This window comes from Sorex fumeus, unplaced genomic scaffold (genome assembly GCF_029834395.1).
Source record: "Sorex fumeus unplaced genomic scaffold, SorFum_2.1 ptg000265l, whole genome shotgun sequence".
Classification (NCBI taxonomy): domain Eukaryota; kingdom Metazoa; phylum Chordata; class Mammalia; order Eulipotyphla; family Soricidae; genus Sorex; species Sorex fumeus.
In genome coordinates, this window is record NW_026606322.1 from 10,214,208 (window position 1) to 10,231,437 (window position 17,230).

The window sequence follows — 17,230 nt, forward strand, 5'->3', positions numbered from 1 at the left end:
TAAAGCCCCTTAAGTCTCTCAATTATTTTAAAATGAGAGTTACCTTATCATATTGCTTACAACTACCTTCTCTACCCAACCATTCTGATCTATTTTATTGATTATTTTCTTTCATATTTATTTATACAACAGTCATGACTCTGAATAGTGCCATTTTCACACCCCAAATATGCCACCCAGTTAAAAAAAAAAAGCTACTCCAGCTGTACCTTCCTGACAAAATAACCAAATGCCCTGGACAAACATGATGACCTCTTAATACCTGTATTGCAAACCATAATGCACAAAAGGAGAGAGCAAGAAGAAAGGTTTAGGGAGGGAGGTAGTGGTAGGGGATGGTGGGGGGAAACTTGGGACAATGATGGATGGGTATTGGCACATTACATGACTGAAACTCAATCATTAATAGCTTTGTAATGGTCTATTTCACCGTGATTCAAAAATAAATTTATTTATAAATAAAAAGAGAAAGGTGGTCTAAAGTGGAGTCACTTGTGTTCAAGTCCATTTCACTAAATGAATTTATGAAGGGAATTGTATTCCCAGTCCTTCCTTCCCAGGACTGAGCTAATGAATCTGGAGTTCTCTGGTCAGCACAAGGCAGGTGATCTGCCCACCTCAGCCTCCCTTGCTGTGACAACCTGTTCACAATAGCCAGAATCTGGAAACAACCCAAGTGCCTGAGGACAGATGACTGGTTAAAGAAACTTTGGTACATCTACACAATGGAATGGGCCTGAGTGATAGCATAGCGGGTAGGGCGTTTGCTTTGCACGCAGTCGACCTGGGTTCGATTCCTCTGCCCCTCTTGGAGAGCACAGCAAACTACTGAGTATTCTGCCCACACGGCAAAGCCTGGCAAGCTACCTGTGACTTATTCGGTATGCCAAAAAACAAAAAACAAAAAAAACCAAAAAAAAAAAAAAACCAACCAGTAACAAGAAGTCTCACAATGGAGACATTTCAATGAACAACTAGAATTCTACAGTGCTACACAATGGAATACTATGCAGATGTTAGAAACGATGAAGTCATGAAATTTGCCTATAAATGGAGAATATATATGCTAAGTGAAACAAGTCAGAGAGGGACAGACATAGAATGACTGCACTCATTTGTGGAATACAAAATAACGTAGTATGAGACTAACACCTAAGGACAATAGAGACAAGAGTCTGGAGGATTGCTCCACGGTTTGGAAGCATGCCTCACGTGCTGGGAGAAAAGGCAATTGGGATAGAGAAGGGACCATTAAGTCAATGATGGTTGGAGGGATCACCTGGGATGGGAGATGTCTGCTGAAAGTAGGCTAAGGACCAAACATGATGGCCTCTCAGTATCTGTATTGTAAAGCATAATGCCCTAAAGTGGAGAGTAAAAAGGAAGGTGCCTGCCATAGAGGCAGGGAGAGGGATGAGGGGAGTGAGACTGGGAACATTGGTGGTGGAAAATGAGCACTGATTGAGGGATGGGTGCTCGATCATTATATGACTGAAACTTAATCATGAAAGTTTGTAACTCTATCTCATGGTGATTCAATTTAAAAATTTTTTTAAAAAGAGGGGCCAGAGCCATAATATAGTGGGTAGGGCATTTACCTTGCACGTGGCCGACCCAGGTTTGATCCCCAACATCCCATATGGTTCACCGAGCACTGCCAGGAGTGGTTCTTGAGTGCAGAGCCTGGAATAACCCTGAACCTAGCTGGGTGTGACCCAAAACACACACACACACACACACACACACACACACACACACACACACACACTTCAAGCTACTTCCTGTCCATGAAGTTTTGTATCAATCCTTCAAATCTGAATAGAACATTCTTGGTGAGGTGTTTGTTCATTTCGTTGAGTTTTTGTACACCTTTGGTAATTCAAGACCTTGAAATCAGTTATGCAAGAAGCATTAAAAGAGTTCCTTTAAAGAACAGAAGAAACTTTCCAACATGTGGCTTTGAGTAAGGCACTCACTAATGGTGAATATAGTTGTCCTAGATAAGATACTAGATTAAGAAAGGAAAAAGACATATAGCAAGCAATCATCACAAACTGACTTTTACAAAATTTATTTTCTGATTGTCATTCCTTTAAGTTTTATTGGAGCAAGTAATATAAAATAAATGTGTCATATGCCTGCCAAGGGGACAGATTGGGGAGAGGGGGGTTGGAAAGAAACTTGGAAACACGGGTGGAAAGAAGGGGACACTAATGGTGGGACTAGTGTTGGAACATTGTATGCCTGAAACAACTCTATGAGGAACAACTCTGAAAATCAGTGTTTCAATAGTAAAAAAAACTGTTTTAAAGAAACTCTCTCATGTAACATGTTGCTACACTGATCTTAAATTTATTTACCTTGAATATAAAATAGCCAAAGTATGTAAACAACTAAAATGTCCACAAACATGAGTGGATAAAGAACCTATGGCACATATATATATATATATATATATATATATATATAGGAATACTATGCAGCCTTTAAGATCGCCACGCAATATATTGCAACATGGATGGATATGGAGAATATCATATTGAATGAAATCGGGCAGAGGGAAAGGAACATAACTCAGAACGATCTCTCTCAGACGTGGCACATAAAGAAACCTCGTAGGGGAATATCAAATGCCCAGCAGCAATAGAAACAAAGAGCAAGGGAACTGATCTTCGGTAGGAAGCGTAGCTCTGGGACAGGGGGGAAGGGGATGTTAGGGAAGGGAACATTAGGACAATGGGGGAGGGGAAAAATGCCTGCCTCAGAGCCAGGCTGTGCGGTGGGAGGGAAACTGGTGGAGGGTGGTTGGACGTGATGACGGGATTAGTGTTGGAACAATACACACCTGAAACTCAATTACAAATATCTTTGTAACTTTTCAAGTCACCGGTGATTCAATTAAAAAAAAAAAAAGAAAGAGACAGGGGTGGGGGGAGGGGGAAGGAACGACGCTGCATACAAGCCTGGCTGTGGTGCTTCTGCGACGCTCAGCAGGGCTTACACACTCAGCAGTTACACTCCTTTTGCTGTGAAGCTTGCACGTGCCTAAGGCATTCAAGGTATAGTGTGATGCTTGCTCAGGGTCACTGTGATGCTCAAATGGTGCTCGCTATGGTCTCAATCCCTGGCGACACCTCTGTTTCAGCGGCAGAGCTTGCTGAGTGTGGCAACCCATTTTTATGGTGCGTGCACGCACGCACCTGGAACTGCTTTGGGCACCAGGGATGAGAGAGCAGATCTGCCAGGGCTGTATCCAGCACCTGTGGAGCACTGGGGATTTGAACTCACGACCAAATACCTGGACGGCAGTGCTCTAGGTACGCTACAGTAGCATCCTCTGGCTCTGATCAGTTTATTTTCTGAGATCAGAGGAGACTGGATGCATTCCGTATGCATTGCGGATAGAGAATAAGCTTTCTATTTTTTTAAAGAAATAATCATGTTTTTGAAGTGGCCAGGGAAAGGACTCAATAGGACTGGAGTACAGGCCAGGTTTGGGACCTGGCCCAAGTTCTCCCAAGCACTGCTCCTGAAGTAATCCCCACGCACTGTGTTCAAGTGCAATTCCTTCCTCCAAAGAAACAATTCAATATTTCATATTCAAAATAGTTCAGGGGCTGTTTTCTGTGTACTACAATTCAAGGTGCAATGGTATACAGTTATAAGGACTTTAGTCATTTTATAGTGAAGCCAAGTTAATTTTATGATCTTCAGTAATACAATCTATAAAGGAAATAAATTTTAAAATGTTTGACTTAATACTAAAAACAAGGTGTTAATGTTTTCTAGATCTTACCATTTGCCATGTAAGAAAAAAGACAGTGTTAATTTAAATCCACTTTTTATTATTCCATAGATTTTTTAACAATCATACACAACTTTTAACATAAAGATAGTGAAATCTCAAGGATAAGGAGGCAATATATTTGGCCTCTTCTATTCTTCAGTACGGAAGGAAATTTCCAAAGCATACGATGTGTGAGATTTAACACTGGAAAAATACATATGAAACTTGTTTATCTGGCTCCACGTAGAACCAGGCACAGCACAATAAATAGAGAACTGCATCATCTTTTTAAAAGACTGTTGTAATTCTAACACATTCTTACTAAAGAAATAAGACCAGTGACCAAACTAAAACTGTACAACATATAGGTAAGGGGATTCTTATGATGGATATCTGGGCATAGTTTCTCTAGAATCTTCACACTCATACATTAACATTCTTAAAAAGAAGTGAGAATGTACATTGCTAATTCAGAACAACAAAAAATAAACTTGGTCAAACTTTCTTCATCATAGCATTCATTACTATCACTCCTACGTAGCTGGTAGGTTTAAGGTAGGAATAGAAACTTTCAAAAATCCTTTTATTTTCCACTGGTCTTGGACCCTCTGGGTGGGAGGCCACACTAGAAGCCAACTGTTTGAGCAGCACCATTAAGCCCACCTCTCAACAAACCACTGCATCATTTTTATCTTTCAATATTCTGAAAGGCGAAAAAAAGTTGCATGGGAGAACATGCAAACGATAGCTGAACTCTCTACTTGACTGCATATTTTAACAGACCAAGAGAAACACATCACCTAAAAATTTAAATAACAAAGACTGAGGCATAAAATAAATACTCTATTTATGCTATTGCATTTGGGTACTTGAGATTGTTACACATGCTCACATCCCCTTCCTTCTTCCCAAGTGGAAGCGACTGTGCCAGCACTATTGGTCGGAAAGAGTGAATGGGAGACGGTTGCTCTCGGAGCTGTTCTACAGTGTGCTTTCTTACGCAGACATGGAAAGTACTCGAAACATAAATTCAAAAGGCAGGGTGAAATAAACCTTTCTTCCCCACAGAACCCAGATTCTATTAGCAGATACAAGAATTTTATCCCTGAAGAAAAAAAAAAAAAAGAAAAAGAAAAACAGAATGGAAACTGTTATGCTGCCAAAGCAACAGTTATTCTGAGAAATCTTTTGAGCTGATGAACAAAAACTACAGGAGAGTACTATTTTCTATTTGGTAAAGTGGTTGTGCAAGAATTCAACAAGCAAAGAAACATGCAACCATGTAACACATGTTATCTTGTGAAATATATAATGCCACTCTGCCCCCAGAATCACTCTAGAGTGTCAGCTGATCCTTCAAGGTATGAACAGCCTTCAACCACAAGTAAGTATCTTCCTGCTGGCATTCTGCTTATTTCTCATTATACTGCCACATGATCCTTAGAAGTTAGTCTTCTAAGATGTCCGAGGAAAAGAAAAGAGGGTGTGATGTGGATCAAGTTCTCAGTGATTGTTCTAAATGTGAAGTTTTGTGTGTGGGGGTGAGGGGGGCACTCGTAGGGGTGCTTGGGGGACCATGCATACCTGGGGAGCAAAGTGAGGGTTCCACATGCTCAGGTCCTTTAAGCCATCTCCCTAACCTCCCTAACCCTAAGATGGAATTTGAAAAAATTTTCAAAGTAACGCAGTAGGATAGACCTTGATGCTGTATTTTTTCTACTTGACAAAAAAAAAAAAAAGAGCTTGAACAAGATGATGATAGTCTTAACTTTGATGGTTTCACTTGTTTTTCACTTTTTCAGAATATATTGTATTGAGCCCCACAATACCTTTTAAAGAGTTAAGTTCCCAACAGTTTCCCCAAAACATTACTAATTGATGTTGGGAGAAGCAATGCATAGTAGGAATATTAATCATTCACGTTTTAAAAACGCAAATGCTTCCTGCAAAATAGTTACTTAGCATACTGTTAAGCTGCAAAAATCTTATATAGATAATGGAGTCATTTCACAAGTTACGAGTCAAAGTGTCTAGAAATCTTCCGTTCCAAAAACAGTACGGACGGTCATTAGTCCTGTTTACAGCTGAACGGTGGAAGCAGAAAGAGCAAACACAGGATAAGCAGGGATGTCACCCCACATACAAGTTTACAGTAGTGTAGCCACTGTGTATCATATTTACTACATTCACCACTTCAGAAAGAGGATCAGGGAGGCCTTTTAAACACTGGAACTAAGGAATGTTTGTTTTATAGAAGACCTATCAAACAGGAGAACAAACGATACCACACATAAGCACTAGTCTTAAAGCTGCACAGTAAAGAAGCAAAGGGTTTGAGATGATAAATCTGGGAAGTATACACATCTGAACTTGCTGAGGACAAGGAAGAAATCACAGTTCTAGTCTTCAAGGCTACGGAATGCATTCTGCATATCTTCAAGGAGTTGTGCATAGTCAGCCTTAATCTTTGCCTCGCCATCTTTCACTGGATCCTGAAAAAAAGACATTACGGAGTTCAGTTTACCTCTGGAAAATAAAATTCCACAACATTAGCAAGACTTAGTTACGGGTTAAGTGAGATATACTGTTATGGGTATGACAGACACTGTAGTCAAAATTATGTTTCCTCTTCCTTTTTTTTCCTAGAAGGGTAGAAATGTATGAATGGAGTAATATACTAACCAAACAGAAAGACACAACTAAAATCTTATATTCTGCTTGTTAACAGTGTTCAACAACCAAAAGACTTATCCGAAACAACAAGCAAAATGCTGGGAAATTATGTTAGCATCACATATTAGATGTTGAAGATATGAGTTGTAATAAAGTTCATCAGAACAGAATACTATTTACTATTGAAAGCCTAGGGCTGGAGCGATAGCACAGCGGGTAAGGCGTTTGTCTTACAAGCGGCCAACATGGCCGACCCGAGTTCGATTCCTCTGCCCCTCTCGGAGAGCCCGGCAAGCTACCGAGAGTATTCGATATGCCAGACACAGTAACAACAAAGTCTCCAATGGAGACGTTACTGGGCCCGCTCGAGCAAATCGACGATCAACGGGAGGGCCTTTACCTTTACCTTTACCTTTACCTTTACCTTTACCTTTACCTATTGAAAGCCTAGTCCTATCACTAGGACGAGGACATTATATTTGGAACAGAGAAGTAAAAGTTCCAAAATGATCTTAAAACGTAAAATGCACATTAAAAATTCTCCCAGGCTGGAGAGACAGCTCAATAGACTGGAGCGCACTGGAGGTTCAGGGTCACTCCCTGGCACGGCCAGGTGTCACCCCAGAGCACCAAGTGAGTATCCCTGAAGAGCACTGGGCGTTGGTCCCCAGTCCCAGGTGCGCATACACACACACACACACACACACACACACACACACACACTCCTGATGGAAATCAATTTAACTGAGCAATACATAGAAAAAAGAGACTTTAATGTGGCAGTTCTTTGACCCACGTATTTCACTTCTGGAAGCTATTAGCAAAATATTCAAAACATATATATGGAGAGATTTCCAATACCTGAAAATTTCCAAGATTAGGAAAGTATTACATTCCAGCCACAAAACAAGGCTATGTTTGGAAATTTAATGACATTAAAAATAACGCAATGTTAATTTGGTATAGTGTACAATTGCATTTTTTGGCTTTTGTGCAATACCCGGCTGTGCTCTGAGATCACCCCTGGAGAGCTCAAGGGACCGTATGACCACACCCGGGTCTGCCTCATGCAAAGCAAGGTCCTACCTGCTGTACCATCACTCTGGCGCTGTACATATACACTTAAAAAAAAGATTTCATCCTAATTATACCAACAGAAATCATTGTTATTATATTACTACATCTATTTTTCCATTTTCACATTTCTTTGCAGATTGGGGCACATCTGGCAGTGTTCAGGGGAACAATGCCACACTGGGAACTGAACCAGAGGCTTCAGTCCTTTAAGACATCTCCCAAGCTCTATTTTTTTTAATTATCTTCTCACTTGATACATACTTAAAAAAAAAAAAAGATTTATCAAGCTATATATGAAATTTCTTTGACTAAAAAAAAAAAAAAGATGTCAATGCCATTGGGCTGGAGTGATAGCACAGTGGGTAGGGCATTTGCCTTGCATGCAGCCAACATGGCCAACCCCAGTTTGATTCCTCTGCTCCTCTCAGAGAGCCCGGCAAGCTACCGAGAGTATCTCACCCACATGGCAAAGCCTGGCAAGCTCCCTGTGGCGTATTCAATATGCCAAACACAGTAACAACAAAGTCTCACAATGGAAACGTAACTGGGCCCGCTTGAGAAAATCGATGAACAACGGGAGGACAGTGACAGGAGACAGTCAATGCCATCAATGACATCAGAATATACATTTGTAATGTAGATGTTCTGTTCATGCTTGAAGTTTAAGAATTCAAGAAGCTTAATGAACAACGCTTCCTATGTCTCGATATAAAATATCTGATTATTTCCTTGGGTTTTGAAATGCAAAGACTGGACTCGAGTGTGAGTAGGCTGGTTTTGTTTTTTTTTGTGCTAACCTGCGCATGCTCAGGATCCACTTCTGGCAGCGCTTGGGGGACCCTATGCTGTGCCAGTGAAAGAACACTAAAAGCATGCACAGCAAAAACCTTGATCCCTGCATTAGCTGAGTATGAATGTTTTTAAATATTTGAGACTGTTTCTATTCGTTCAGGTTCACTTTTAACCCACAGTATAAACAAACACAATCAGAAACAATCTCAATTTCTCAAGAGGTGATTTAGTAATAAGTTGAATGCCGTGAGACAAGCAATTAAATGCAATTCAACTGATAAAACATGTTCGAAACAATCTTACACATTTGAGTTTCTGTTGATAACTCAGCTATATGTTTATATCTTCCAAAAGAACAAGAGTCCATTTAAAAGGTTAAAATGATATGTAAGAGGACACTTAGAAGGAGTAAACAGCAAAAGTCATTTCAGATGAGCGCAGGAGCTAGAAGTTAATAGGCACTTGAAGTAACTGCTGCTCAGCAGTGATTTTGGCATTAAATTGCAGGTAGCTAAGACCAAAGGGAAACAGTGTCAGCATTCATATCAGACATGACATACTGCAATTTTTATCACCGCAATTTCTACTTAGGCAAGTACCTTTCAGGTCTGTTCAGTTTTTATATAAGCTGAGCATGAGTAAAAAGAAGAAGTGCTACTGTAAATTTTCACAATATAGCTTCCCTCTGTGTGTGTATAATAAAAGGAATCAAACTCAATGCCTAACACATTTGAGGTCTATGCTCTATCACTGCATCATACCCCTGCAGTGAGTGAATGTGTGTGTGTGTGTGTGTGTGTGTGTGTAAATGTGTGTGTGTGTTAGTAGTAGTAGTCAAAAAATAAATACCTTGAATTTCATGGAGGAAAGTTTATAGAGGATTTCTCCCATGTGTTCTCGAATAATGGACCATGTGATTTTATTGTCACTTTGGGCAGTGGTTTCAACAGCCCTACGGGCCATATCATAAAATGCAATCATGTTGGACAGCATTCCCACGGTCTTGTAGAATGGGCAGAACCTAGGAAAAAAGAAAGCAAAAATTACAAAAGCGAAATCCAAACTAGCTTCACATTTTAATAAAATGTTTTATTTCTTATATACCAGAATATTGTCACTGTCCTCCCATTGTTCATCAATTTGCTCAAACGGGCCCAGTAACACTGTGAGACTTGTTACTGTGTTTGCCATATCAAATACGTCATGGGTAGCTTGCCAGGCTTTGCTGTGCGGGCAAGATACTCTGGGCTCTCTGAGAGGGGTGGAGGAATCAAACTCACATGTAGGCCACGTGCAAGGCAAACACCCTACCCGCTGGGCTGGAGCAATAGCACAGTGGGTAGGGCGTTTGCCTTGCACACGGCCAATCGGGCCAACCCAGCCAACCCAGGTTCGATTCCTCTGCCCCTCTCGGAGAGCCCGGCAAGCTACCGAGAGTATCTCACCCACACGGCAAAGCCTGGCAAGCTACCTGTGACATATTCGATATGCCAAACACAGTAACAAGTGTCACAATGGAGGTGTTACTGGGCCCATTTGAGCAAATTGATGAACAACGGGAGGACAGTGACAGTGACCAGAACAGTAGCTCCTTTTAATATGCAGGCAATTTATACTGAATGACAGATACAAAAGATAGGCTTACTGTGGGAGTAGCTCCTTTAACAATGGAAATAGAAGATACTCCAATCAAAAAAGGGTAACAGGATAGGTTACCTGTCATAAGGAGTGTATCCATTTTGTTGCAGAAAATCATCTTTGATAAGTTTTGCTACCTCCAGAGTAATTTTATCTGTTTCTGCCAGAGAAGCCTAGGAGAAAAAAAAATAATACATAATTTAAAAAATTTACTTTCACAAGGTGGGCCAGTCAAATAGGCAGGAGAAAGCATTGGTTTTTGAGCCAAATCCAGCTGTGCACAGGTCTTATTCCTGGCTCTGTGCTCAGGACCACTGCTGATGGTACTTGGAGGAACACGTGCGGTGCCAGGGACTGAAACAGGGTCAGCCTGGTGCGGAGCAAACATCTTAACCTCTGTAGTGTAAACCTCTCCAGCCCACTTTGTGTTTTTGGGGAACACTTTCTTCTTCTTCATGCTCTGGCTTACTATCCTATTGTTCTAATTTTCAGTTTTAAGTTTGTTTGACAGACGTCTACACAGTCCACAAACAGCTAAATGTTTTTCAACCCTGCATGGTTAGCACCGTGCATGTCCAAAGCACAGTACGCACGTGTTTCTGGAGGTCTGAGTTCTACTTTACTGGTCCCGCCACTCCAGAGCTTCGCTCTCTAAACAACACTGCCTCCGAAGCTTGAACTTTGGCAATCAGGCCAGACAGGCCGTGTTTCCTGGGCACTGTGGGAATGTGGGCCTGGCGAGCTAAGCGGCCGGGGGATCACGGCAGCAGGCTCCTGAGAGGGAAGGAGCAGCTCTTCCACCTGTTTTCTGTTGGTCTTTTTACCACAACTCCCACCCTCTTCAGCCACAGTAAACAGGAAAATGTGCTTTATGTGTATCCTTTTACTGGAGATGAACTCCCGGGAGACCCATATTTTCATTTGTCTTACAGGTCTCACTAGGAGCTTTGGTACTTTGTTTTCGAAGCTCCTTTGCCCTTGGCTGCTGCTTCCTGGCTCTGGCGCAGTTGGGTCTTTGGGTGTGCCTTCTCCCCTTCTGCCCCAGGTGAAGGGCACGGAGATCTCCTCTACCTTCCTGCCTCCACGCACGTCTAAGGCCCAGTTTGCAATTTTCATTTATTTCTCCCTTCTCCCTCTGTTGCTGCTTGACTGTGGCGCTTGAGCAGCTCAGCTGGGATGCGGGCTGGGGGCTGGCTCAGGCTGTGGCAGTGGTCAGGTCGTCTTTGGTTGTGGCGCTCGCATGCGTCTCTGTGGGGGGAGGCTAATGCTGCAGTCATGGGGGGTGGGGTATTCCCATGGTTTTCTTTTAGTTTTATTTTTTGGGTGGGGAGGTGGGTTGAGGATTTCTCTCTCAAGCAGTGTTCAGGGGGCCCGGGGCTTAGCCTCGTGCTGCTCAATGTCAGCAGAGCTGGATAACCACAGGGACACCTTGGTGGTGCTCAGGAGACATACGTTGTCAAAAATGGGGCGGCCGTGCCTAGCATATGTACCAGCCCTTCGTGCTACCCACCTCCATGGGAAACCCCCCCCCCCCCCCGCCCGGCTTTTTGTTTGGTTTTGACCATATCCAGTGGTGCTCAGGGATCATCTCTGGCAGGCTTGGGGGACCACATGGGGTGTCGGGGATAGAAACCAGGTCTGCCACAAGCAAGCAAGTGCCCTACTTGGTATACTATCACTAGGTCCCACTTGTCTCCAGATTTTGAATTCTATACAGGTAGCTGTATATATGGGCAAGAAATTTTTCACAAGAAATTTCACAAACTGTAGAGCTGCTTGAATTGTACTTGGCACAAGCAGGTGGCCCTGGGATTGAAAGCTCAGCCTGACAACTGCTGGGTCTCAATTTATTTTTTTGATTCTTAATTTGTTTAAAAAAATGTTTGGGTCACACCAGGCAATGCTCAGGGGTTACTCCTGGCGGTGCTCAGGGGACCATATCGGATGCTGGGGATCGAGCCTGGGTTGGCTGTGTGCAAGGCAAATGTTCTACCCGCTGTGCTATCACTCCGGCCCCCGGGTCTGAACTTTAGCCAGTGAGTCATGTCCCAGCTGCTTTTGAGAAATTGAGATAAATACAGAGAAATGGAATTTCGAGGTCACAAAGTTACAGTGATTTCCCAAGTCATAACTAAAACAACTTATCTTCCCTTCACTTGAATTGTGATATCATCTAGATAACAACAAGGATCTATATATATGTCAATCATTTTGCTTTTTTTTTTTTTTTTTGCTTTTTTGGGGTCACACCCTGCAATGATCCGGGGTTATTCCTGGCTTTGCACTCAGAAATTACTCCTGAGTTGACATTATGAGATGCCAGGGATTGAACCCAGGTTGGCCGCATGCAAAGAAAATGCCCTATCTACTGTACTATGGCCCCATACCCATTAGTCTGTTTCATTTTGGTTCCACTGATCTATTTGTAACCTCACTAAAAACACACTTTTTATTACTATTCTTTTGCAATGGTGTTCAATAGAGAAAATACTCTCTTATTTTTAAAGACTTCTAAATAATCACTGTGATATCCTAGAATGTTAGGATGATTACTGGTTTGCTCGAAAGACTGAACTGAAAATTTATCTTGGCATCATATCAAATTTATCAATTAAAGAGAAGTACTATTATTCTAAAAAAAAAGTTTATCCAAGATCATGGTCAACCTCTGTATTCTGATCTTTTGTTTCACTTATTAGTTTTAAAATGTTTTCATAGAACATACATATGAATTTATACACATATATAGTTAATTTCTACATTCTGCATTTTTACATTGTTTTTGGTATCTGGGCTTATACCTGGCTCTGCACTCAGGAATCAATCCTGACGGGGCTTGGGGAACCACAAAGAGCGCCAGGGATAGGAACTGGGTGGATCACATGCAAGGCAAGCACCCTCCACACCCCCCAATCTCTGGGCACTACTTAGCTCTGTTTAACTGGTATTGCTAGGCAATCAATTTTGATTAACTAAAATATTAGCAGACAAGGCTCAACCAGCAACATGTTAGTAATCTCTTATATGAGGGCTTAAAGGCTCCAGGGTGAGATACAACAATCTTCACATACTTTCTTCTAAGGAAATCTTTTTTGATCATTTTTAGTGAATCATTAATAACAAGCAATCACGGTCACGGTCCTCCCGTTGTTCATCGATTTGCTCGAGCGGGCCCAGTAATGTCTCCATCATGAGACTTGTTACTGTGTTTGGCATATCAAATACGTCACAGGTAGCTTGCCAGGCTCTGCCGTGCGGGCGAGATCCTCTCAGTAGCTTGCCGGGCTCTCCGAGAGGGGCGGAGGTGGAGGAATCGAACTCGGGTCGGCCCTGTTGGCCGCTTGTAAAGGCAAATGCCCTACCGCTTTGCTATTGCTCCAGCCCAACAAGCAATATAAAATGAATTATTTAGGGCCTGCTCTTGGGGCAGGCTTGGGTGGTAGTTGGGAAAATTCAAAATAATGGTGGGTGGAAAGGTCTACTGGTGGTGGGATTGGTGTTGGAATATTGAATATAATAAATCATTATGAACAACTTTATAAAAATAAAATAAAATTTAAAAAATTAGCTACATTTAATTACATGATCCTTCGTTGAAACATCAAGAGGGACACAAAAATAATTCGCTTGTTTATACATGAAAACAGCTTAAGTGCTCAACAACAAATGAATAGATGCATGTGTGTATGTGTGACACACACACATTTCATCACTTTTGTGTTTGTATCTAAAAGAATACATATTCTAAAAGATATATATTCATACATTATGACAGAGTATTATTCAGGGAAAATGAAATTTTGTCTTTCATGACAATATGGATGGAACTCATGCTCAGGCAAATTAAGTTGGGAGGATGAAGATAAATATTGGGTCATGTCATTTACATGGGAGCTACAGAGAAGCAAAGCAAGGGAAAAGAACACTAACAGAAACAAACCTGTGGACTCAGAACATAGAACCGTGGTTACCCATGGAGGCAGAGGGAGGGGACAGAAACAGGGACGGGCCCAGAAGACTGTGCTGAAGGAACACGGGCACTTCAGGAAAGGGGTTGTGGGGTGGCGGCAACATATATTTTGAAAAATCACAGAATTATAATCCTGAGTTCTCACCTGCTACTTGGAGAGAATATGTAAGAGAGAAATGCCCTGCTAGCCACTAGGTTTTCTAGTCACCCCACCAGGGTGTCAGATGTTATGTGGGAAAAAACTTTCCGATGACCCCAAACTCAGTCAACCAGAGACTATCACTCACCAGGGACCCCATGCAAGAATGCCCCTCAACACCAGAACCAGGAGCAAGAAAACACCGCCTAATCCACTGAATGTTGGACTAGTTTGCTACTCAACACTAGATAAAATAATAGTCATTGTCCACAAAACAAACAGGTTACTCGAATGCTTGCTGAATGAAAAGAACAGCCAAAATTTTATCATTTAAATATATTTAATGCTCGTTTTTTCAGAGCAAAAGTGTACATAGCTGAGATTCTATCTGTCCTTATTACACTGGAGCTAATTTATAGATCTAATGAGCTTATACTCACCTTTCCCACAAGTTGTACAATTTCTGCCAGGTCTTCTTCTTCCTGGAGAATCTCTTTAGCTTTAGTCCTCAGAGGAACAAACTCTGTGAAGTGTTTGTCGTAGTACTCATCTAAGGCACGCATGTACTTGCTGTAGCTGATTAACCAGTTGACAGAGGGGAAATGCTTACGTTGAGCTAGTTTCTTATCTAAGCCCCAAAACACCTGATTTAAAAACAAAAATCAAATCACAGTGATTTTTTTTAAAGGGGGCACACATAAGGGTTAATCTCAGTTCTGTTAAGGGGTCACTCTGAAAGGTGTCTGGGGAACCAGGTGGCACCCAGGCACCCCCTATTCAAGCCATGTGCTCAGCCTACTACACTCGCTCTTCATTAACTTTTCTTAAGAAATTTTTAAAAATCAAGGCATACTATCTAAACACATAAGTGTCTCGTGTTTTAATGTTTTGAAAAAATTGTACTTTAGTATATATGAAGTCAACTGAAATAGAATAAAACTTAAAATTGAAAACTGCAGACTTTTACATTTCAGCATAACTAGTATCTACAATTCAAAATTCATCTGAATTAGTAGTGTCATATCTGGTAGGAAAAAAATAATTAGGGCTGCGATATGGCTCAGCGATTTAGCACATGACCTGTATGTCTGAATCCTGTTTTTGATCCCCGGAACTGGAGAAAAAGAAAAAAGAAAAAGGACTCTTTGGGAGATGACTATGGCACAATATAAGCATATGAACCACAAAATGCCTGAGATAAAATACTTTCATTAAACATCTCTAAATGTTCTGATTACATTTGGTTCTCTATAATTAAGGGTCAGCCCCCTAAGACGTGACAGTCATTTCTCCGGACAGCCAGAGCCTTTGCTCCCTTCCTTCTTGTGGGGAGAGGGCCCATACCCAGAAGTGCTCAGGGGTCGCTCCTGGTGCCGCTCAGCCTGCTGAGCTTTCTCTCTGGCCCCTGTACTCATTTCTTTGCTCCCCTTTCCCCTGCAGTTTCAAACTCAAACTTTAACAGAGATTTAAGAGTTATCAATTTAACCTCAAGGAATGTTCTTATCGGATCCTGACCAAAACATAAGCAAACACTGTTTTCCTCACAGGGACAACATAGACTTAGGAACGTAGCAACCATTTAAAAAAAAAACATACCCCTAAATTAATAATCTTTTATCTATCCGGACTTCTTCTCTTGACCATATTGGCTAGCTACCCACTGAAATTCAAGCGGTGTCACAGGAAACAGGTGCCGCACCAGAAACTATATATTTCTAGCTTTGGTTTCATTTGGGCGTAGTTAATAGAGTAAGTGGCCTGTGTTTCAATGGAGGTCCCATGAGTGGGTACGGGGTTTCCTCCCACTTCCCTGGGTACCAGTCAGATACAGATAATTACCAGGCCCAATGATGGAGGGACCTTAAGATGGAAGGAGCACCAGTCTCCGAATACTCCATACTTCCTTGCTGATAGGATTATCTGCCCAAGACTATAGAGAAACAAACTTCAACTGTGTTTTAACCATTATACATTTTTGGAACTGTTTCTAAAACTAGGGTTATTCTAAATTAAAGAGTGGTTATGAGTGGAATCCCAATGAAACTTTGCTATCCCTAGATAAATGTTCTATTTCTAGATTTGTTACAAAATCTAGACAACCAGCTAAGAAGAGCATCAAAATCTTTCAGTGATAAATCCAAAACTGGATTTACCAATGACATTTTTTTAGTGACTAAACGATGTATTTTGCGGTAATACCATAATAGCTGGGGGTATGTGGGAGAAGCGCCAGGCGGGTGGCCAGTGTTGGGGCAGGAGAGCAGAGACTGACTCAGGTAGACTACACGAGGAAAAGATGTACCTGGACAATACCGAGAGTAGCAGATGTAACTGGGTCAGAAAAGTCACCACCAGGTGGAGAAACTCTAGATTAAAAAGAAAACAAAAATTAGTCAAAGCCTTCTAATTTATTTGTATTTTGGGGTCAAACCCAATGGTGCTCAGGCCTTACTCCTGGCTCAGTGCTCAGGGTAACATAGGCAATACTAGAGATCAGGCCTGGCTTGGCCCTGTACAAGGTCAGCACCTTACCTGTTGAAAGCCATTTCTAATTGATGGTAACGTTTCACTACAAATAACTTTATTCTTTAGTGAATCAAGGCAGCTTTTACTGAAACTTCTGAGAAAGTTGAGAGAGAAGAGAAAGAGGGGAAAAGTGTTCAAGACAGAAAACAGGCAGCAAAGAAACACAGAGCATGTGGGATGTGTGCAAGGGAGAGCACAGGCTCAAAGAGGCCAGCCTTCCCAGAGATAACTTTGGAAGTCTGCCTTGAGAATAAAATCTTACAGAAAAACCAGTATTGAGTTGACAGGGTGAATCTATTGAATACTGTTAGTATGAGAAACAAGACAATAAGTTTCACTACGCAGAACAGAAGGAGAGCTGAGAACAAAGTATGGCTTTACACAGTCGACACAAATCATTTTCTCATGATATATTCCTACATTAACATGTCTTTTTTTTGCTATATTCCTAAGACACCACGACTTTAATATTATAAGGCAGTCATGTTAAATCTATGGAAGCAGAATATGCAGAGATACCTAAACATGTGCCTTTTTAAAGAGCTCCTTGAGTGACTCTATAACCTTGGTTAAGAACCACTGTCTTCAAAAGCAACTAACGTTTTCTCTGAAATAAATAACCCATTAC

The 17,230-nt window shown here is 41.4% G+C and overlaps 1 protein-coding gene across 1 annotated transcript in view; it reads right to left on the minus strand.

The window, feature by feature from the left end:
* Window positions 1-3,826: 3,826 nt before the first annotated feature.
* Window positions 3,827-17,230, minus strand: part of ATP6V1A (ATPase H+ transporting V1 subunit A) — a 65,656-nt gene continuing 52,252 nt past the window's right edge. The window contains exons 11-15 of the mRNA XM_056109270.1: window positions 16,379-16,442; window positions 14,517-14,720; window positions 10,046-10,140; window positions 9,179-9,350; window positions 3,827-6,279 (exon numbers count right to left, since the gene is read on the minus strand). Coding sequence (XP_055965245.1) covers window positions 6,187-6,279; window positions 9,179-9,350; window positions 10,046-10,140; window positions 14,517-14,720; window positions 16,379-16,442 — 628 coding nt within the window. The 3' untranslated portion in view covers window positions 3,827-6,186. The remainder of the gene's footprint in view (window positions 6,280-9,178; window positions 9,351-10,045; window positions 10,141-14,516; window positions 14,721-16,378; window positions 16,443-17,230) is intronic.